Source organism: Gigantopelta aegis, chromosome 8 (assembly GCF_016097555.1).
Source record: "Gigantopelta aegis isolate Gae_Host chromosome 8, Gae_host_genome, whole genome shotgun sequence".
Classification (NCBI taxonomy): Eukaryota; Metazoa; Mollusca; class Gastropoda; order Neomphalida; family Peltospiridae; genus Gigantopelta; species Gigantopelta aegis.
Window position 1 is genome coordinate 81274179 of NC_054706.1, and position 25541 is coordinate 81299719.

At 42.1% G+C, this 25541-nt stretch overlaps 1 protein-coding gene across 1 annotated transcript in view; it reads right to left on the reverse strand.

Moving 5' to 3' along the window:
- Positions 1-1684: 1684 nt before the first annotated feature.
- Positions 1685-25541, reverse strand: part of LOC121379072 (protein C12orf4 homolog) — a 56884-nt gene continuing 33027 nt past the window's right edge. Inside the window, exons 6-11 of the mRNA XM_041507536.1 lie at positions 17996-18023; positions 13789-13959; positions 10913-10997; positions 6316-6437; positions 4258-4454; positions 1685-2011 (exon numbers count right to left, since the gene is read on the reverse strand). Coding sequence (XP_041363470.1) covers positions 1700-2011; positions 4258-4454; positions 6316-6437; positions 10913-10997; positions 13789-13959; positions 17996-18023 — 915 coding nt within the window. The 3' untranslated portion in view covers positions 1685-1699. The remainder of the gene's footprint in view (positions 2012-4257; positions 4455-6315; positions 6438-10912; positions 10998-13788; positions 13960-17995; positions 18024-25541) is intronic.

Here is a 25541-nt window from a genome sequence, read left to right on the forward strand (position 1 = left end):
CTGCGAAAACTGACTGTGGTCAGTTAGTTGCCAGATGATGTCACCAACCCTGGTGTTATTCAGTATAAGTGACTGTGGTCAGTTTTAGTTGCTAAATGATGTCACCAAACCTGGTGTTATTCAGTATAAGTGACTGTGGTCAGCCTTAGTTGCTAAATGATGTCACCAACCCTGATATTATTTAGTATAAGTGACTGTGGTTAGCCTTAGTTGCTAAATGATGTCACCAACCCTGATGTTATTCAGTATAAGTGACTGTGGTCAGTTTTAGTTGCTAAATGTTGTCACCAACCCTGATGTTATTCAGTATAAGGGACTGTGGTCAGCCTTATGATGTCACCAACCCTGATGTTATTCAGTATAAGCGACTGTGGTCAGCCTTATGATGTCACCAACCCTGATGTTATTCAGTATAAGTGAATGTGGTCAGCCTTATGATGTCAGCAACCCTGATGTTATTCAGTATAAGCGACTGTGGTCAGCTTTATGATGTCACCAACCCTGATGTTATTCAGTATAAGCGACTGTGATCAGCCTTATTATGTCACCAACCCTGATGTTATTCAGTATAAGCGACTGTGGTCAGCCGTATGATGTCACCAACCCTGATGTTATTCAGTATAAGCGACTGTGGTCAGCCTTATGATGTCACCAACCCTGATGTTATTCAGTATAAGTGAATGTGGTCAGCCTTATGATGTCAGCAACCCTGATGTTATTCAGTATAAGCGACTGTGGTCAGCCTTATGATGTCACCAACCCTGATGTTATTCAGTATAAGCGACTGTGGTCAGTCTTATGATGTCACCAACCCTGATGTTATTCAGTATAAGCGAATGTGGTCAGCCTTATGATGTCACCAACCCTGATGTTATTCAGTATAAGCGACTGTGGTCAGCCTTATGATGTCACCAACCCTGATGTTATTCAGTATAAGCGACTGTGGTCAGCCTTATGATGTCACCAACCCTGATGTTATTCAGTATAAGTGACTGTGGTCAGCCTTATGATGTCATCAACCCTGATGTTATTCAGTATAAGTGACTGTGGTCAGCCTTATGATGTCACCAACCCTGATGTTATTCAGTATAAGCGACTGTGGTCAGCCGTATGATGTCACCAACCCTGATGTTATTCAGTATAAGCGACTGTGGTCAGTTTTAGTTGCTAAATGATGTCACCAACCCTGATGTGATTCAGTATAAGTGACTGTGGTCAGCCTTATGATGTCACCAACCCTGATGTTATTCAGTATAAGCGACTGTGGTCAGCCTTATGTCAGCAATCCTGATGTTATTCAGTATAAGCGACTGTGGTCAGCCTTATGATGTCACCAAACCTGATGTTATTCAGTATAAGCGACTGTGGTCAGCCTTATGATGTCACCAACCCTGATGTTATTCAGTATAAGCGACTGTGGTCAGCCTTATGATGTCACCAACCCTGATGTTATTCAGTATAAGTGACTGTGGTCAGTTTTAGTTGCTAAATGATGTCACCAACCCTGATGTTATTCAGTAATGTTGGAAGTAATTGTCAGATTCTATATTATTTGATGGTGGGTAATAAAACAAATACAACACTCGTTTTTGCTAGATATCATTTTTAGGCAACACGTGAACTTCCCATGGTATCTCTCCTTGCTTTCATTCAGTCAGACTCTATCATGGTGTAATATTCTCTATATATTAGGCATTAGTTAAGTTGCACCACCTCCCAAGACAAATCCCCCACCTCCCCTGTAATGAGCCGTCTCTCCCCGACTGACCTCTGACATCTCGTGAGTTAGGAGGAGCGGGATGGTTAGCGTATCGATGTTGTAGCGGAAACACAGCTTGATGATGTTGCGGATGCTAAGGATGACAGGATGGCGTGACGAGATGTCGCTGGAGCGTGCTGTGCCATCGACGACGAGGTGGAACACTGCGTGGACCTCTGACAGGTTCGAGTGTTTCGTCACGTACCAGTCACCGGTCTCCAGACACACGGGGCCAGCGGGGGCCGGCCTCCCCTGTAGGTAAACACAGAGTTACATAGTTAAACTTAGTTACGTACCAGACACACAGGGGCCAGCGGGGACCGGCCTACACTGTAGGTAAACACAGAGTTACATAGTTAAACTTAGTTACGTACCAGACACACGGGGGCCAGCGGGGACCGGCCTACACTGTAGGTAAACACAGAGTTACATAGTTAAACTTAGTTACGTACCAGACACACGGGGGCCAGCGGGGACCGGCCTACACTGTAGGTAAACACAGAGTTACATAGTTAAACTTAGTTACATACCAGTCGTCCGTCTCCAGACACACAGGGCCAGTGGGGGCTGGCCTCCCCTGTCGGTAAACACTGAGTTACATAGTTAAACTTAGTCACGTACCAGACACACGGGTGCTAGGGGGGTGGGGCGGCCTCCCCTGTAGGTAAACACAGAGTTACAGAGTTAAATTTAGTCATGTACCAGTCAAATAGGGATAGGGGGGTGGGGCAGCCTCCCCTGTAGGTAAACACAGAGTTACATAGTTAAACTTAGTCATGTACCAGTCAAATAGGGATAGGGGGGTGGGGCAGCCTCCCCTGTAGGTAAACACAGAGTTACATAGTTAAACTTAGTCACGTACCAGACACACGGGTGCTAGGGGGGTGGGGTGGCCTCCCCTGTAGGTAAACACAGAGTTACATAGTTAAACTTAGTCATGTACCAGTCACACGGGTGCTAGGGGGGTGGGGCGGCCTCCCCTGTAGGTAAACACAGAGTTACAGAGTTAAATTTAGTCATGTACCAGTCAAATAGGGATAGGGGGGTGGGGCGGCCTCCCCTGTAGGTAAACACAGTTACATAGTTAAACTTAGTCACGTACCAGACACACGGGTGCTAGGGGGGTGGGGTGGCCTCCCCTGTAGGTAAACATAGAGTTACATAGTTAAACTTAGTCATGTACCAGTCACACGGGTGCTAGGGGGGTGGGGCGGCCTCCCCTGTAGGTAAACACAGTTACATAGTTAAACTTAGTCACGTACCAGACACACGGGTGCTAGGGGGGTGGGGCGGCCTCCCCTATAGGTAAACACAGAGTTACAGAGTTAAACTTAGTCACGTACCAGTCACATCGGGCTAGGGGGGTGGGGTGGCCTCCCCTATAGGTAAACACAGTTACATAGTTAAACTTAGTCACGTACCAGACACACGGGTGCTAGGGGGTGGGGCGGCCTCCCCTATAGGTAAACACAGAGTTACAGAGTTAAACTTAGTCACGTACCAGTCACATCGGGCTAGGGGGGTGGGGTGGCCTCCCCTGTAGGTAAACACAGAGTTACATAGTTAAACTTAGTCACATCGGGCTAGGGGGGTGGGGCGGCCTCCCCTGTAGGTAAACACAGAGTTACATAGTTAAACTTAGTCACATCGGGCTAGGGGGGTGGGGCGGCCTCCCCTGTAGGAAAACACAGAGTTACATAGTTAAACTTAGTCACGTACCAGTTACATCGGGCTAGGGTGGGGGGTGGGGGGGGAGTGGGGCAGCCTCCCCTGTAGGTAAACACAGAGTTACATAGTTAAACTTAGTCACGTACCAGTCACATCGGGCTAGGGGGAGTGGGGTGGCCTCCCCTGTAGGTAAACACAGAATTACATAGTTAAACAGTGGAACATTTAAACACTTTAACACATCTAAACACCATGCAACACAGTTTAACACATTTTAATCTAGTGTAACACATTTAAACACAGTGTAACACATTTAAATCTAGTGCAACAAATTTAAATAGTGTAACACATTTAAATCTACTGTAACATTTTTGGTGATTCCTATATCATTTTTGTGTTTGTGTATGTTTTAATATATATGTATATGTATGCAGGGTTTAAGTTTGACTCCAAACATTATTACTATTAGTAATTTGATGAGAATATCTGAAGTGAAGACAAACAAACTGTAACAAATTACTAAGTGTTCTGAAGTTCTTAAACAACTTACCTGACTTTAACATTAGTGTTGTGGAAAATTAATAAATGAAATTGTTTGCAAAGTCCATTTTAATTCGAATTTGATGAACACCAGCTTACACTACATACAGTAAAACACTAAAAACTGGACACCCACTAAACCAAGTAAAACGTCCGTCTGTCCGTCTGTCCGTCTGTCCATCTGTCCACTCACCTGACTCCCACTGCTCACCTGACTCCCACTGGAGTTACTGGTGTTGCTCACAACACTTCCAGTACTCTGATGTCTGTCTGTCCGTCTGTCCACTCACCTGACTCCCACTGGAGTTACTGGTGTTGCTCACAACACTTCCAGTACTCTTGATGCTCACTTCGTCTGCATCCTGCTCCAGTGACCTCCGACCTCGCATCTCATTAGCCGTGATGAGTTCCTGCTGTATAACGGCAAACTGGTCGTCAAGATCTGGGAAGTGGAAGTCTGTGGACTGCTCACAAACCTTGGCAAAGTCTGTAAGTTAGAAAATAAACTGTTGTATTTGTACTAAATAGTGTCATATCTGACTGCTATACTTCCTTTAATAATGGTGTAGGAGTTATACTAAATAGCTACATCTGATGCCGGTGTATGAGTTGTACTATACCTCACTTGATGCCGGTGTATGAGTTGTACTATACCTCACTTGATGCTGGTGTAGGAGTTGTACTATACCTCGTCTGATGCTGGTGTAGGAGTTGTACTATGCTGTACTACTACACTGACGGTGTGAATCACTACATTAGATAGGAGTTGTACCATACATGGTTTGATGCCAGTGTAGGAGTTGTACCATACACTGTTTAATGCTGGTGTAGGAGTTGTACTATACCTTGTTTGATGCCAGTGTAGGAGTTGTACTATACCTCGTTTGATGCCGGTGTAGGAATTGTGCGGTGTAGGAGTTGTACTATACCTTGTTTGATGCAGGTGTAGGAGTTGTACTATACCTCTTTTGATGCCAGTGTAGGAGTTGTACTATACCTTGTCTGATGTAGGTGTAGGAGTTGTACTATACCTCGTTTGATACTGATGTAATTGTACTATACCTCGTTTGATGCCAGTGCAGGAGTTGTACTATACCTCGTTTGATGCCAGTGCAGGAGTTGTACTATACCTCGTTTGATGCCAGTGTAGGAGTTGTACTATACCTCGTTTGATGCCAGTGTAATTGTACTATACCTCGTTTGATACCGATGTAATTGTACTTTACCTTGTTTGATGCCAGTGCAGGAGCTGTACTATACCTCGTTTGATGCCAGTGTAGGAGTTGTACTATACCTCGTTTGATGCCAGTGTAGTTGTACTATACCTCGTTTGATGCCGGTGTAGGAGTTGTACTATACCTCGTTTGATGCCGGTGTAGGAGTTGTACTATACCTCGTTTGATGCCAGTGTAGTTGTACTATACCTCGTTTGATGCCGGTGTAGGAGTTGTACTATACCTCGTTTGATGCCGGTGTAGGAGTTGTACTATACCTCGTTTGATGCCAGTGTAGGAGTTGTACTATACCTCGTTTGATGCCAGTGTAATTGTACTATACCTCGTTTGATACCGATGTAATTGTACTTTACCTTGTTTGATGCCAGTGCAGGAGCTGTACTATACCTCGTTTGATGCCAGTGTAGAGTTGTACTATACCTCGTTTGATGCCAGTGTAGTTGTACTATACCTCGTTTGATGCCGGTGTAGGAGTTGTACTATACCTCGTTTGATGCCGGTGTAGGAGTTGTACTATACCTCGTTTGATGCCAGTGTAGTTGTACTATACCTCGTTTGATGCCGGTGTAGGAGTTGTACTATACCTCGTTTGATGCCGGTGTAGGAGTTGTACTATACCTCGTTTGATGCCAGTGTAGGAGTTGTACTATACCTCGTTTGATGCCAGTGTAATTGTACTATACCTCGTTTGATACCGATGTAATTGTACTTTACCTTGTTTGATGCCAGTGCAGGAGCTGTACTATACCTCGTTTGATGCCAGTGTAGGAGTTGTACTATACCTCGTTTGATGCCAGTGTAGTTGTACTATACCTCGTTTGATGCCGGTGTAGGAGTTGTACTATACCTCGTTTGATGCCGGTGTAGGAGTTGTACTATACCTCGTTTGATGCCAGTGTAGTTGTACTATACCTCGTTTGATGCCGGTGTAGGAGTTGTACTATACCTCGTTTGATGCCGGTGTAGGAGTTGTACTATACCTCGTTTGATGCCAGTGTAGGAGTTGTACTATACCTCGTTTGATGCCAGTGTAGTTGTACTATACCTCGTTTGATGCCGGTGTAGGAGTTGTACTATACCTCGTTTGATGCCGGTGTAGGAGTTGTACTATACCTCGTTTGATGCCGGTGTAGGAGTTGGGTCGATTGTCCACCAGCAGGATGAGGCCACACAGAGAGGTCGAGTACAGCGACATGGCTGTCTGGAGGCGCTGAGGCTCCGGAATCATCACACCACTGTAACACAACCAGTCAACCATGTCAGCCAGTCATTCAACCCTATCAGCCAAACAATCAACCCTATCAGCAAGTCAATCAACCCTATCAGCAAGTCAATCAACCCTATCAGCAAATCATTCAACCCTATCAGCAAGTCATTCAACCCTATCAGCAAGTCATTCAACGCTATCAGCAAATCATTCAACCCTATCAGCAAGTCATTCAACCCTATCAGCAAGTCATTCAACGCTATCAGCAAGTCATTCAACCCTATCAGCAAGTCATTCAACCCTATCAGCAAGTCATTCAACGCTATCAGCAAATCATTCAACCCTATCAGCAAGGCTATCAATCCTATCAGCAAGCAAATCATTCAATCCTATCAGCAAGACAATCAACCCTATCAGCAAGTCAATCGACCCTATCAGCAAGTCAATCGACCCTATCAGCAAGTCAATCGACCCTATCAGCAAGTCAATCGACCCTATCAGCAAGTCAGTCGACCCTATCAGCAAGTCATTCAACCCTATCAGCAAGTCATTCAACCCTATCAGCAAGTCATTCAACCCTATCAGCAAATCATTCAACCCTATCAGCAAGGCTATCAATCCTATCAGCAAGTCAATCGACCCTATCAGCAAGTCAATCGACCCTATCAGCAAGTCATTCAACCCTATCAGCAAGTCAGTCAACCCTATCAGCAAGTCAGTCAACCCTATCAGCGAAACAATCAAGCGTGTCTGCCGACCTAATCAATAAATCAATTAATATATCATACCGGAAGATTTTACAGGAAACTGTCATGCTGATTGGCATTAGATATAATTCTGGTCCAGACTAACAGAGATAATTATATAGATCACTGCTCACCTGATGGTGCGAGTCACTACATTAGATATAATTCTTGTTTAACTAACAGAGATAGTTATAGAGATCACTGCTCACCTGATGGTGCGAGTCACTACATTAGATATAATTCTTGTTTAACTAACAGAGATAGTTATAGAGATCACTGCTCACCCGATGGTGTGAGTCACTGCATTAGATATAATTCTCATTTAGACTAACAGAGATAGTTATAGAGATCACTGCTCACCCGATGGTGTGAGTCACTGCATTAGATATAATTATCATTTAGACGAACAGAGATAGTTATAGAGATCACTGCTCACCCGATGGTGTGAGTCACTGCATTGGATATAATTCTCGTTTAGACTAACAGAGATAGTTATAGATCACTGCTCACCCCACGGTGTGAGTCACTACATTACATATAATTCTCGTTTAGACTAACAGAGATAGTTATAGAGATCACTGCTCACCCCACGGTGTGAGTCACTACATTACATATAATTATCGTTTAACTAACAGAGATAGTTATAGAGATCACTGCTCACCCGACGGTGTGAGTCAGTACATTAGATATAATTCTCGTTTAGACTAACAGAGATAGTTATAGAGATCACTGCTCACCCGATGGTGTGAGTCACTACATTAGATATAATTCTGGTCCAGACTAACAGAGATAGTTATAGAGATCACTGCTCACCCGTTGGTGTGAGTCACTACATTAGATATAATTCTTGTTTAACTAACAGAGATAGTTATAGAGATCACTGTTCACCCGATGGTGTGAGTCACTACATTAGATATAATTCTCATTTAGACGAACAGAGATAGTTATAGAGATCACTGCTCACCCGACGGTGTTAGTCACTGCATTAGATATAATTATCATTTAGACTAACAGAGATAGTTATAGAGATCACTGCTCACCCGACGGTGTGAGTCACTACATTAGATATAATTATCGTTTAACTAACAGAGATAGTTATAGAGATCACTGCTCACCTGATGGTGCGAGTCACTACATTAGATATAATTATCGTTTAACTAACAGAGATAGTTATAGAGATCACTGCTCCCCCGATGGTGTGAGTCACTACATTAGATATAATTATCGTTTAACTAACAGAGATAGTTATAGAGATCACTGCTCACCCGATGGTGTGAGCCACTACATTAGATATAATTCTCGTTTAGACTAACAGAGATAGTTATAGAGATCACTGCTCACCCGACGGTGTGAGTCACTGCATTAGATATAATTCTCGTTTAACTAACAGAGATAGTTATAGAGATCACTGCTCACCCGATGGTGTGAGTCACTACATTAGATATAATTATCATTTAGACGAACAGAGATAGTTATAGAGATCACTGCTCACCCGATGGTGTGAGTCACTGCATTGGATATAATTCTCGTTTAGACTAACAGAGATAGTTATAGAGATCACTGCTCACCCCACGGTGTGAGTCACTACATTACATATAATTCTCGTTTAGACTAACAGAGATAGTTATAGAGATCACTGCTCACCCGATGGTGTGAGTCACTACATTACATATAATTATCGTTTAACTAACAGAGATAGTTATAGAGATCACTGCTCACCCGATGGTGTGAGTCACTACATTAGATATAATTCTCGTTTAGACTAACAGAGATAGTTATAGAGATCACTGCTCACCCGATGGTGTGAGTCACTACATTAGATATAATTCTGGTCCAGACTAACAGAGATAGTTATAGAGATCACTGCTCACCCGTTGGTGTGAGTCACTACATTAGATATAATTCTTGTTTAACTAACAGAGATAGTTATAGAGATCACTGTTCACCCGATGGTGTGAGTCACTACATTAGATATAATTCTCATTTAGACGAACAGAGATAGTTATAGAGATCACTGCTCACCCGACGGTGTGAGTCACTGCATTAGATATAATTATCATTTAGACTAACAGAGATAGTTATAGAGATCACTGCTCACCCGACGGTGTGAGTCACTACATTAGATATAATTATCGTTTAACTAACAGAGATAGTTATAGAGATCACTGCTCACCCGATGGTGTGAGTCACTACATTAGATATAATTATCGTTTAACTAACAGAGATAGTTATAGAGATCACTGCTCCCCGATGGTGTGAGTCACTACATTAGATATAATTATCGTTTAACTAACAGAGATAGTTATAGAGATCACTGCTCACCCGATGGTGTGAGCCACTACATTAGATATAATTCTCGTTTAGACTAACAGAGATAGTTATAGAGATCACTGCTCACCCGACGGTGTGAGTCACTGCATTAGATATAATTCTCGTTTAACTAACAGAGATAGTTATAGAGATCACTGCTCACCCGATGGTGTGAGTCACTACATTAGATATAATTATCATTTAGACGAACAGAGATAGTTATAGAGATCACTGCTCACCCGATGGTGTGAGTCACTGCATTGGATATAATTCTCGTTTAGACTAACAGAGATAGTTATAGAGATCACTGCTCACCCCACGGTGTGAGTCACTACATTACATATAATTCTTGTTTAGACTAACAGAGATAGTTATAGAGATCACTGCTCACCCCACGGTGTGAGTCACTACATTACATATAATTATCGTTTAACTAACAGAGATAGTTATAGAGATCACTGCTCACCCGACGGTGTGAGTCAGTACATTAGATATAATTCTCGTTTAGACTAACAGAGATAGTTATAGAGATCACTGCTCACCCGATGGTGTGAGTCACTACATTAGATATAATTATCGTTTAACTAACAGAGATAGTTATAGAGATCACTGTTCACCCGATGGTGTGAGTCACTACATTAGATATAATTCTCATTTAGACGAACAGAGATAGTTATAGAGATCACTGCTCACCCGATGGTGTTAGTCACTGCATTAGATATAATTATCATTTAGACTAACAGAGATAGTTATAGAGATCACTGCTCACCCGACGGTGTGAGTCACTACATTAGATATAATTATCGTTTAACTAACAGAGATAGTTATAGAGATCACTGCTCACCTGATGGTGCGAGTCACTACATTAGATATAATTATCGTTTAACTAACAGAGATAGTTATAGAGATCACTGCTCCCCCGATGGTGTGAGTCACTACATTAGATATAATTATCGTTTAACTAACAGAGATAGTTATAGAGATCACTGCTCACCCGATGGTGTGAGCCACTACATTAGATATAATTCTCGTTTAGACTAACAGAGATAGTTATAGAGATCACTGCTCACCCGACGGTGTGAGTCACTGCATTAGATATAATTCTCGTTTAACTAACAGAGATAGTTATAGAGATCACTGCTCACCCGATGGTGTGAGTCACTACATTAGATATAATTCTCGTTTAGACTAACAGAGATAGTTATAGAGATCACTGCTCACCCGACGGTGTGAGTCACTACATTAGATATAATTATCGTTTAACTAACAGAGATAGTTATAGAGATCACTGCTCACCTGAAGGTGCGAGTCACTACATTAGATATAATTCTTGTTTAACTAACAGAGATAGTTATAGAGATCACTGCTCACCCGACGGTGTGAGTCACTACATTAGATATAATTCTCGATTAGACTAACAGAGATAGTTATAGAGATCACTGCTCACCCGACGGTGTGCGGCTTGTGTCGACAGAAATCCAGCACGTCGGTACACACCAAACGCAGGTTGTGAGTCGTCTTCATCTGGGCACCTGACAAACAAAAACACAACATAACAAACAAAACACAACATAACAAACTAAACACAACATAACAAACTAAACAACATAACAAACAAAAACACAACATAACAAACAAAACAACATAACAAACAAAAACACAACATAACAAACAAAACACAACATAACAAACTAAACACAACATAACAAACAAAAACACAACATAACAAACAAAACAACATAACAAACAAAAACACAACATAACAAACAAAACACAACATAACAAACTAAACACAACATAACAAACAAAAACACAACATAACAAACAAAACAACATAACAAACAAAAACACAACATAACAAACTAAACACAACATAACAAACTAAACAACATAACAAACAAAAACACAACATAACAAACAAAAACACAACATAACAAACTAAACACAACATAACAAACTAAACACAACATAACAAACAAAACATAACATAACAAAATAAACACAACATAACAAACTAAACAACATAACAAACAACACAACATAACAAACTTGTCCAACTGTCGAGCACCCGCCCTCCTGGACACGCACAACTGTCGAGCACCCGCCCTCCTGAACACGCCCAACTGTCGAGCACCCGCCCTCCTGACCACGCCCAACTGTCGAGCACCCACCCTCCTGGACACGCCCAACTGTCGAGCACCCGCCCTCCTGGACACGCCCAACTGTCGAGCACCCGCCCTCCTGACCACGCCCAACTGTCGAGCACCCGCCCGCCAACTGTCGAGCACCCGCCCCCTGAACATGTCCAACTGTCGAGCACCCGCCCTGGACATGTCCAACTGTCGAGCACCCGCCCTCCTGGACATGCCCAACTGTCGAGCACCCGCCCCCCTGGACATGCCAACTGTCGAGCACCCGCCCCCTGAACCCAACTGCACCCGCCCTCCTGGACATGTCCAACTGTCGAGTGTCTGGACATGTCCAACTGTCGAGTGACAGCCCCCCTGGACATGTCCAACTGTCGAACTGGACACCAACTGTCGAGCACCCGCCCTCCTGGACATGCCCAACTGTCGAGTGACAGCCCCCCTGGACATGTCCAACTGTCGAGTTACAGCCCCCCTGGACATGTCTAACTGTCGAGCACCCGCCCTCCTGGACATGCTCAACTGTCGAACACCCGCCCTCCTGGACAAAAACACAACATAACAAACAAAAACACAACATAACAAATTAAACACAACATAACAAAATAAACACAACATAATAAACTAAACACAACATAACAAACTAAACAACACAACATAACAAACTTGTCCAACTGTCGAGCACCCGCCCTCCTGGACACGCCCAACTATCGAGCACCCGCCCTCCTGGACACGTCCAACTGTCGAGCACCCGCCCTCATGGACACGCCCAACTGCCGAGCACCCGCCCTCATGGACACGCCCAACTGCCGAGCACCCGCCCTCCTGGACACGCCCAACTGCCGAGCACCCGCCCTCCTGGACACGCCCAACTGTCGAGCACCCGCCCTCATGGACATGTCCAACTGTCGAGCACCCGCCCTCATGGACACGCCAACTGCCGAGCACCCGCCCCCTGAACATGTCCAACTGTCGAGCACCCGCCCTCCTGGACATGTCCAACTGTCGAGTGACAGCCCCCCTGGACATGCCCAACTGTCGAGTGACAGCCCCCCTGGACATGCCCAACTGTCGAGTGACAGCTCCCCTGGACATGTCCAACTGTCGAGTGACAGCCCCCCTGGACATGCCCAACTGTCGAGTGACAGCCCCCTGGACATGTCCAACTGTCGAGTGACAGCCCCCTGGACATGTCCAACTGTCGAGCACCCGCCCTCCTGGACATGCCCAACTGTCGAGAACCCGCCCTGCTGGACATGTCTAACTGTGAAGCATCCGCCCAACTGTCGAGCACCCGCCCCCCTGGACATGCCCAACTGTCGAGCACCCGCCCCCTGGACACGCCCAACTGTCGAGCACCCGCGCTCCTGGACACGCCCAACTGCCGAGCACCCGCCCTCCTGGGCACGCCCAACTGTCGAGCACCCGCCCTCCTGGACATGTCCAACTGTCGAGCACCCGCCCTCCTGGACATGTCCAACTGTCGAGCACCCGCCCTCCTGGACATGTCAAACTGTCAAGTGACAGCCCCCCTGGACATGCCCAACTGTCGAGTGACAGCCCCCCTGGACATGTCCAACTGTCGAGTGACAGCCCCCCTGGACATGCCCAACTGTCGAGCACCCGCCCTCATGGACACGCCCAACTGTCGAGCACCCGCCCTCCTGGACAAAAACACAACATAACAAACAAAAACACAACATAACAAATTAAACACAACATAACAAAATAAACACAACATAACAAACTAAACACAACATAAAATAAACACAACATAACAAACTAAACAACATAAGAAACAACACAACATAACAAACTTGTCCAACTGTCGAGCACCCGCCCTCCTGGACACACCCGACTGTCGAGCACCTGCCCTCCTGGACACGCCCAACTGTCGAGCACCCGCCCTCCTGACCACGCCCAACTGTCGAGCACCCGCCCTCCTGGACACGCCGAACTGTCGAGCACCCGCCCTCCTGGACACGCCCAACTGTCGAGCAACCGCCCTCCTGGACACGCCCAACTGTCGAGCACCCGCCCCCCTGGACACGCCCAACTGTCGCGCACCCGCCCCCCTGGACACGCCCAACTGTCGAGCACCACCCCTCATGGACATGCCAACTGTCGAGCACCCGCCCTCATGGATATGCCAACTGTCGAGCACCCGCCGTCTCACCGAGGTGGATCGTGAAACTCTCCTCGAGTCGTGTCGTGTGAGCCTGTCGCTCGGCATCCTCCGCCTCCGGTAACGTCGTCGACAGGTTACGCAAACGATTCCTGTAATTAAACACTAACATAATAAACTCTTCCCTTGCCTCATTACACAAATGATTCCTGTAATTAAACACTAACATAATTAAACTCTTCCCTTGCCTCCTTACGCAAACGATTCCTGTAATTAAACTAATTAAACACTAACATAATTAAACTCTCCCTTGTCTCATTACACAAACGATTCCTGTAATTAAACACTAACATAATTAAACTCTCCCTTGTCTCATTACACAAACGATTCCTGTAATTAAACTCTAACATAATTAAACCCTTCCCTTGCCTCATTACACAAATGATTCCTGTAATTAAACACTAACATAATTAAACTCTTCCCTTGCCTCCTTACGCAAACGATTCCTGTAATTAAACTAATTAAACACTAACATAATTAAACTCTCCCTTGTCTCATTACACAAACGATTCCTGTAATTAAACACTAACATAATTAAACTCTCCCTTGTCTCATTACACAAACGATTCCTGTAATTAAACTCTAACATAATTAAACTCTTCTCTTGCCTCATTACACAAACGATTCCTGTAATTAAACACTAACATAATTAAACTCTCCCCTTGTCTCATTACGCAAATGATTCCTGTAATTAAACACTGACATAATTAAACTCTCCCTTGTCTCATTACGCTAACGATTCCTGTAATTAAACACTAACATAATTAAACTCTCCCTTGTTTCATTACACAAACGATTCCTGTAATTAAACTCTAACATAATTAAACTCTTCTCTTGCCTCATTACGCAAACGATTCCTGTAATTAAACACTAACATAATTAAACTCTCCCCTTGTCTCATTACGCAAATGATTCCTGTAATTAAACACTGACATAATTAAACTCTCCCTTGTCTCATTACGCTAACGATTCCTGTAATTAAACACTAACATAATTAAACACTCCCTTGTCTCATTACACAAACAATTCCTGTAATTAAACTAATTAAACACTAACATAATTAAACTCTCCCTTGTCTCATTATGCTAACGATTCCTGTAATTAAACACTAACATAATTAAACTCTCCCCTTGTCTCATTACACAAACGATTCCTGTAATTAAACACTAACATAATGACACCGGTACTATTTAAATTTTAAATATTTAGCAAAGATAGTCCAGGTTAATGTTCTCCTGTGATATTCCATTGTTAGTAAGTGATGTAGGTAAATATTTCCATTGTACAGGCCATAATACTTCACACGGTTACACAAAATTAAATTTATGCGAACCGCAGCCCAGTTATCTCGACTGGAAGACTGCAGGTAAATTATCCGAGTTAATTCAACTGCAAGTCTGCAGCCCAGTTAACCGAGTTATTTCGACTGGAAAACTGCAGCCCAGTTATCTGAGTTATCTCAACTGGAAGACTGCAGCCCAGTTATCTGAGTTATCTCAAGTAGAAGACTGCAGCCCAATTATCTCAACTAGAAGACTGCAGCCCAGTTATCTGAGTTATCTCGACTAGAAGCCTGCAGCCCAGTTATCTGAGTTATCTCAACTAGAAGACTGCAGCCCAGTTATCTGAGTTATCTCAAGTAGAAGACTGCAGCCCAGTTATCTCAACTAGAAGACTGCAGCCCAGTTATCTGAGTTATCTCGACTAGAAGCCTGCAGCCCAGTTATCTGAGTTATCTCAACTAGAAGACTGCAGCCCAGTTATCTGAGTTATCTCAACTAGAAGACTGCAGCCCAGTTATTCGAATTATCTCAACTAGAAGACTGCAGCACAGTTATCTGAGTTATCTCAACTAGAAGACTGCAACCCAGTTATTCGAATTATCTGAACTAGAAGACTGCAGCCCTGTTATTGGAGTTATCTCAAATAGAAGACTGCAACCCAATTATTGGAGTTATCTCGACTAGAAGACTGCAGCCCAGTTATTGGAGTTATCTCGACTAGAAGACTGCAGCCCAGTTATCCGAGTTATCTCGACTAGAAGACTGCACGACCAGTTATCCGAATTATCTCAACTAAAAGACTGCAGGCAAGTTATCCAAGTTAATTCAACTAAAAGACTGCAGCCAAGTTATCAGAGTTATCTCGACTGGAAGACTGTAGCCCAGTTATCCGAATTATCTCAACTAAAAGACTGCAGGCAAGTTATCCAAGTTAATTCAACTAAAAGACTGCAGCCCTGTTATCCGAGTTATCTCAACTAGAAGATTGCAGCTCAGTTATCTCAATTACAAGACTGCAGCCCAGTTATCCAAATTATCTCAACTAGAAGACTGCAGCCCAGTTATCCGAGTTATCTTGACTAGAAGACTGCAGCCAAGTTATCTCAACTAGAAGACTGCAGTACACTAATATATCTATCTCACCATCAATGTCAGGACAGTAATAACTCTATCTCACCATCAATGTCAGGACACTAATACCTCTATCTCACCATTGATGTCAAGACAGTAATACCTCTATCTCACCATCAATGTCAGGACAGTAATACCTCTATCTCACCATCAATGTCAGGACAGTAATACCTCTATCTCACCATCAATGTCAGGATAGTAATACCTCTATCTCACCACCGCTGTCAGGACAGTAATACCTCTATCTCACCATCAATGTCAGGACAGTAATACCTATATCTCACCATCTCTGTCAGGACAGTAATACCTCTATCTCACCATCCATGTCAGGACAGTAATACCTATATCTCACCATCTCTGTCAGGACAGTAATACCTCTATCTCACCACTGATGTCAGGACAGTAATACCTCTATCTCACCATCAATGTCAGGACAGTAATACCTCTATCTCACCATCAATGTCAGGACAGTAATACCTCTATCTCACCATTGATGTCAGGACAGTAATACCTCTATCTCACCATCAATGTCAGGACAGTAATACCTATATCTCACCATCTCTGTCAGGACAGTAATACCTCTATCTCACCATCAATGTCAGGACAGTAATACCTCTATCTCACCATCAATGTCAGGACAGTAATATCTCTATCTCACCATCAATGTCAGGACAGTAATATCTCTATCTCACCATCAATGTCAGGACAGTAATATCTCTATCTCACCATCAATGTCAGGACAGTAATACCTCTATCTCACCATCAATGTCAGGGCAGTAATACCTCTATCTCACCATCCATGTCAGGACAGTAATACCTATATCTCACCATCTCTGTCAGGACAGTAATACCTATATCTCACCATCAATGTCAGGACAGTAATACCTATATCTCACCATCTCTGTCAGGACAGTAATACCTCTATCTCACCACCCATGTCAGGACAGTAATACCTCTATCTCAGCATCAATGTCAGGACAGTAATATCTCTATCTCACCATCAATGTCAGGACAGTAATATCTCTATCTCACCATCAATGTCAGGACAGTAATATCTCTATCTCACCATCAATGTAAGGACAGTAATACCTCTATCTCACCATCAATGTCAGGGCAGTAATACCTCTATGTCACCATCCATGTCAGGACAGTAATACCTATATCTCACCATCCATGTCAGAACACTAATATCTCTAACTCACCATCGCTGTTAGGACAGTAATACCTCTATCTCACCATCGTTGTCAGGACAGTAATACCTCTATCACACCATCAATGTCAGGACAGTAATACCTCTATCTCATCATCTCTGTCATGACAGTAATACCTCTATCTCACCATCAATGTCAGGACAGTAATACCTCTATCTCAGCATCAATGTCAGGACAGTAATACCTCTATCTCACCATCAATGTCAGGACAGTAATACCTCTATCTCACCATCAATGTCAGGACAGTAATACCTCTATCTCACCATCAATGTCAAGGCAGTAATACCTCTATCTCACCATCAATGTCAGGACAGTAATACCTCTATCTCACCATCCATGTCAGGACAGTAATAACTATATCTCACCATCAATGTCAGGACAGTAATACCTCTATCTCACCATCAAGCTGTAATTACACAGTACACTAACGGTTAACTCACTCAATTACTAGAGATCAGCTGTAATTACACAGTACACTAACGGTTAACTCACTCAATTACTAGAGATCAGCTGTAATTACACAGTACACTAACGGGTTACTAGAGATCAGCTGTAATTACACAGTACACTAACACTCACTCACCCACTTACTAGAGATCAGCTGTAATTACACAGTACACTAACGGTTAACTCACTCACCCACTTACTAGAGATCAGCTGTAATTACACAGTACACTAACGGTTAACTCACTCAATTACTAGAGATCAGCTGTAATTACACAGTACACTAACGGTTAACTCACTCAACTTACTAGAGATCAGCTGTAATTACACAGTACACTAACGGTTAACTCAACTCACTGTAATTACACAGTACACTAACACTCACTGGCCCACTAGAGATCAGCTGTAATTACACAGTACACTAACGGTTAACTCACTCACTTACTAGAGATCAGCTGTAATTACACAGTACACTAACGGTTAACTCACTCAATTACTAGAGATCAGCTGTAATTACACAGTACACTAACGGTTAACTCACTCACCCACTTACTAGAGATCAGCTGTAATTACACAGTACACTAACGGTTAACTCACTCAATTACTAGAGATCAGCTGTAATTACACAGTACACTAACGGTTAACTCACTCACTAACGGTTAACCACTTACTAGAGATCAGCTGTAATTACACAGTACACTAACGGTTAACTCACTCACTTACTAGAGATCAGCTGTAATTACACAGTACACTAACGGTTAACTCACTCAATTACTAGAGATCAGCTGTAATTACACAGTACACTAACGGTTAACTCACTCAATTACTAGAGATCAGCTGTAATTACACAGTACACTAACGGTTAACTCACTCACTTACTAGAGATCAGCTGTAATTACACAGTACACTAACGGTTAACTCACTCACCCACTTACTAGAGATCAGCTGTAATTACACAGTACACTAACGGTTAACTCACTCACCCACTTACTAGAGATCAGCTGTAATTACACAGTACACTAACGGTTAACTCACTCAATTACTAGAGATCAGCTGTAATTACACAGTACACTAACGGTTAACTCACTCAATTACTAGAGATCAGCTGTAATTACACAGTACACTAACGGTTAACTCACTCAATTACTAGAGATCAGCTGTAATTACACAGTACACTAACGGTTAACTCACTAACGGTTAACTCACCACTTACTAGAGATCAGCTGTAATTACACAGTACACTAACGGTTAACTCACTCAATTACTAGAGATCAGCTGTAATTACACAGTACACTAACGGTTAACTTACACACTTACTAGAGATCAGCTGTAATTACACAGTACACTAACGGTTAACTCACTCGCCCACTTACTAGAGATCAGCTGTAATTACACAGTACACTAACGGTTAACTCACTCACCCACTTACTAGAGATCAGCTGTAATTACACAGTACACTAACGGTTAACTCACTCACCCACTTACTAGAGATCAGCTGTAATTACACAGTACACTAACGGTTAACTCACTCACTCACTTACTAGAGATCAGCTGTAATTACACAGTACACTAACGGTTAACTCACTCACCCACTTACTAGAGATCAGCTGTAATTACACAGTACACTAACGGTTAACTCACTCACTTACTAGAGATCAGCTGTAATTACACAGTACACTAACGGTTAACTCACTCAATTACTAGAGATCAGCTGTAATTACACAGTACACTAACGGTTAACTCACTCACTTACTAGAGATCAGCTGTAATTACACAGTACACTAACGGTTAACTCACTCACCCACTTACTAGAGATCAGCTGTAATTACACAGTACACTAACGGTTAACTCACTCACTTACTAGAGATCAGCTGTAATTACACAGTACACTAACGGTTAACTCACAATTACTAGAGATCAGCTGTAATTACACAGTACACTAACACTCACTTACTAGAGATCAGCTGTAATTACACAGTACACTAACGGTTAACTCACTCAATTACTAGAGATCAGCTGTAATTACACAGTACACTAACGGTTAACTCACTCACCCACTTACTAGAGATCAGCTGTAATTACACAGTACACTAACGGTTAACTCACTCACTTACTAGAGATCAGCTGTAATTACACAGTACACTAACGGTTAACTCACTCACCCACTTACTAGAGATCAGCTGTAATTACACAGTACACTAACGGTTAACTCACTCAATTACTAGAGATCAGCTGTAATTACACAGTACACTAACGGTTAACTCACTCAATTACTAGAGATCAGCTGTAATTACACAGTACACTAACGGTTAACTCACTCAACTTACTAGAGATCAGCTGTAATTACACAGTACACTAACGGTTAACTCACTCAATTACTAGAGATCAGCTGTAATTACACAGTACACTAACGGTTAACTCACTCAATTACTAGAGATCAGCTGTAATTACACAGTACACTAACGGTTAACTCACTCAATTACTAGAGATCAGCTGTAATTACACAGTACACTAACGGTTAACTCACTCAATTACTAGAGATCAGCTGTAATTACACAGTACACTAACGGTTAACTCACTCAACTTACTAGAGATCAGCTGTAATTACACAGTACACTAACGGTTAACTCACTCACTTACTAGAGATCAGCTGTAATTACACAGTACACTAACGGTTAACTCACTCAATTACTAGAGATCAGCTGTAATTACACAGTACACTAACGGTTAACTCACTCATTACTAGAGATCAGCTGTAATTACACAGTACACTAACGGTTAACTCACTCACTTACTAGAGATCAGCTGTAATTACACAGTACACTAACGGTTAACTCACTCACTTACTAGAGATCAGCTGTAATTACACAGTACACTAACGGTTAACTCACTCACCCACTTACTAGAGATCAGCTGTAATTACACAGTACACTAACGGTTAACTCACTCACCCACTTACTAGAGATCAGCTGTAATTACACAGTACACTAACGGTTAACTCACTCACTCACTTACTAGAGATCAGCTGTAATTACACAGTACACTAACGGTTAACTCACTCACCCACTTACTAGAGATCAGCTGTAATTACACAGTACACTAACGGTTAACTCACTCACCCACTTACTAGAGATCAGCTGTAATTACACAGTACACTAACGGTTAACTCACTCAACTTACTAGAGATCAGCTGTAATTACACAGTACACTAACGGTTAACTCACTCAATTACTAGAGATCAGCTGTAATTACACAGTACACTAACGGTTAACTCACTCACTTACTAGAGATCAGCTGTAATTACACAGTACACTAACGGTTAACTCACTCGCCCACTTACTAGAGATCAGCTGTAATTACACAGTACACTAACGGTTAACTCACTCACCCACTTACTAGAGATCAGCTGTAATTACACAGTACACTAACGGTTAACTCACTCAATTACTAGAGATCAGCTGTAATTACACAGTACACTAACGGTTAACTCACTCAATTACTAGAGATCAGCTGTAATTACACAGTACACTAACGGTTAACTCACTCAATTACTAGAGATCAGCTGTAATTACACAGTACACTAACGGTTAACTCACTCACCCACTTACTAGAGATCAGCTGTAATTACACAGTACACTAACGGTTAACTCACTCACTTACTAGAGATCAGCTGTAATTACACAGTACACTAACGGTTAACTCACTCAATTACTAGAGATCAGCTGTAATTACACAGTACACTAACGGTTAACTCACTCACTTACTAGAGATCAGCTGTAATTACACAGTACACTAACGGTTAACTCACTCACTTACTAGAGATCAGCTGTAATTACACAGTACACTAACGGTTAACTCACTCACTTACTAGAGATCAGCTGTAATTACACAGTACACTAACGGTTAACTCACTCAATTACTAGAGATCAGCTGTAATTACACAGTACACTAACGGTTAACTTACACACTTACTAGAGATCACTAACGGTTAACTCACTTACTAGAGATCAGCTGTAATTACACAGTACACTAACGGTTAACTCACTCACCCACTTACTAGAGATCAGCTGTAATTACACAGTACACTAACGGTTAACTCACACACTTACTAGAGATCAGCTGTAATTACACAGTACACTAACGGTTACTCACTCACGGTTAACTCACTTACTAGAGATCAGCTGTAATTACACAGTACACTAACGGTTAACTCACTCACTTACTAGAGATCAGCTGTAATTACACAGTACACTAACGGTTAACTCACTCTAACGGTTAACCACTTACTAGAGATCAGCTGTAATTACACAGTACACTAACGGTTAACTTACTCACTTACTAGAGATCAGCTGTAATTACACAGTACACTAACGGTTAACTCACTCAATTACTAGAGATCAGCTGTAATTACACAGTACACTAACGGTTAACTCACTCAATTACTAGAGATCAGCTGTAATTACACAGTACACTAACGGTTAACTCACTCACCCACTTACTAGAGATCAGCTGTAATTACACAGTACACTAACGGTTAACTCACTCTAACGGTTAACCACTTACTAGAGATCAGCTGTAATTACACAGTACACTAACGGTTAACTCACTCAATTACTAGAGATCAGCTGTAATTACACAGTACACTAACGGTTAACTCACTCAATTACTAGAGATCAGCTGTAATTACACAGTACACTAACGGTTAACTCACTCAATTACTAGAGATCAGCTGTAATTACACAGTACACTAACGGTTAACTCACTCACTTACTAGAGATCAGCTGTAATTACACAGTACACTAACGGTTAACTCACTCAATTACTAGAGATCAGCTGTAATTACACAGTACACTAACGGTTAACTCACTCAATTACTAGAGATCAGCTGTAATTACACAGTACACTAACGGTTAACTTACACACTTACTAGAGATCAGCTGTAATTACACAGTACACTAACGGTTACTCACTCACTCATTTACTAGAGATCAGCTGTAATTACACAGTACACTAACGGTTAACTCACTCGCCCACTTACTAGAGATCAGCTGTAATTACACAGTACACTAACGGTTAACTCACTCACCCACTTACTAGAGATCAGCTGTAATTACACAGTACACTAACGGTTAACTCACTCAATTACTAGAGATCAGCTGTAATTACACAGTACACTAACTTACTAGAGATCAGCTGTAATTACACAGTACACTAACGGTTAACTCACTCGCCCACTTACTAGAGATCAGCTGTAATTACACAGTACACTAACGGTTAACTCACTCACTTACTAGAGATCAGCTGTAATTACACAGTACACTAACGGTTAACTCACTCACCCACTTACTAGAGATCAGCTGTAATTACACAGTACACTAACGGTTAACTCACTCAATTACTAGAGATCAGCTGTAATTACACAGTACACTAACGGTTAACTCACTCACTTACTAGAGATCAGCTGTAATTACACAGTACACTAACGGTTAACTCACTCAGCTGTAATTACACCCACTTACTAGAGATCAGCTGTAATTACACAGTACACTAACGGTTAACTCACTCACTTACTAGAGATCAGCTGTAATTACACAGTACACTAACGGTTAACTCACTCACTTACTAGAGATCAGCTGTAATTACACAGTACACTAACGGTTAACTCACTCAATTACTAGAGATCAGCTGTAATTACACAGTACACTAACGGTTAACTCACTCACCCACTTACTAGAGATTAGCTGTAATTACACAGTACACTAACGGTTAACTCACTCACTTACTAGAGATCAGCTGTAATTACACAGTACACTAACGGTTAACTCACTCACCCACTTACTAGAGATCAGCTGTAATTACACAGTACACTAACGGTTAACTCACTCAATTACTAGAGATCAGCTGTAATTACACAGTACACTAACGGTTAACTCACTCACTTACTAGAGATCAGCTGTAATTACACAGTACACTAACGGTTAACTCACTCACTTACTAGAGATCAGCTGTAATTACACAGTACACTAACGGTTAACTCACTCACCCACTTACTAGAGATCAGCTGTAATTACACAGTACACTAACGGTTAACTCACTCACCCACTTACTAGAGATCAGCTGTAATTACACAGTACACTAACGGCTAACTCACTCACCCACTTACTAGAGATTAGCTGTAATTACACAGTACACTAACGGTTAACTCACTCAATTACTAGAGATCAGCTGTAATTACACAGTACACTAACGGTTAACTCACTCATCCACTTACTAGAGATTAGCTGTAATTACACAGTACACTAACGGTTAACTCACTCAATTACTAGAGATCAGCTGTAATTACACAGTACACTAACGGTTAACTCACTCACCCACTTACTAGAGATCAGCTGTAATTACACAGTACACTAACGGTTAACTCACTCACTTACTAGAGATCAGCTGTAATTACACAGTACACTAACGGTTAACTCACTCACCCACTTACTAGAGATCAGCTGTAATTACACAGTACACTAACGGTTAACTCACTCAATTACTAGAGATCAGCTGTAATTACACAGTACACTAACGGTTAACTCACTCACCCACTTACTAGAGATCAGCTGTAATTACACAGTACACTAACGGTTAACTCACTCACTCACTTACTAGAGATCAGCTGTAATTACACAGTACACTAACGGTTAACTCACTCAATTACTAGAGATCAGCTGTAATTACACAGTACACTAACGGTTAACTCACTCACTTACTAGAGATCAGCTGTAATTACACAGTACACTAACGGTTAACTCACTCACCCACTTACTAGAGATCAGCTGTAATTACACAGTACACTAACGGTTAACTCACTCAATTACTAGAGATCAGCTGTAATTACACAGTACACTAACGGTTAACTCACTCACTTACTAGAGATCAGCTGTAATTACACAGTACACTAACGGTTAACTCACTCACCCATATACTAGAGATCAGCTGTAATTACACAGTACACTAACAGGTTAACTCACTAACGGTTAACTCACTCACTTACTAGAGATCAGCTGTAATTACACAGTACACTAACGGTTAACTCACTCAATTACTAGAGATCAGCTGTAATTACACAGTACACTAACGGTTAACTCACTCAATTACTAGAGATCAGCTGTAATTACACAGTACACTAACGGTTAACTCACTCACCCACTTACTAGAGATCAGCTGTAATTACACAGTACACTAACGGTTAACTCACTCAATTACTAGAGATCAGCTGTAATTACACAGTACACTAACGGTTAACTCACTCAATTACTAGAGATCAGCTGTAATTACACAGTACACTAACGGTTAACTCACTCACCCATTACTAGAGATCAGCTGTAATTACACAGTACACTAACGGTTAACTCACTCACTTACTAGAGATCAGCTGTAATTACACAGTACACTAACGGTTAACTCACTCAATTACTAGAGATCAGCTGTAATTACACAGTACACTAACGGTTAACTCACTCACTTACTAGAGATCAGCTGTAATTACACAGTACACTAACGGTTAACTCACTCACTTACTAGAGATCAGCTGTAATTACACAGTACACTAACGGTTAACTCACTTGCCCACTTACTCGAGATCAGCTGTAATTACACAGTACACTAACGGTTAACTCACTCACTCACT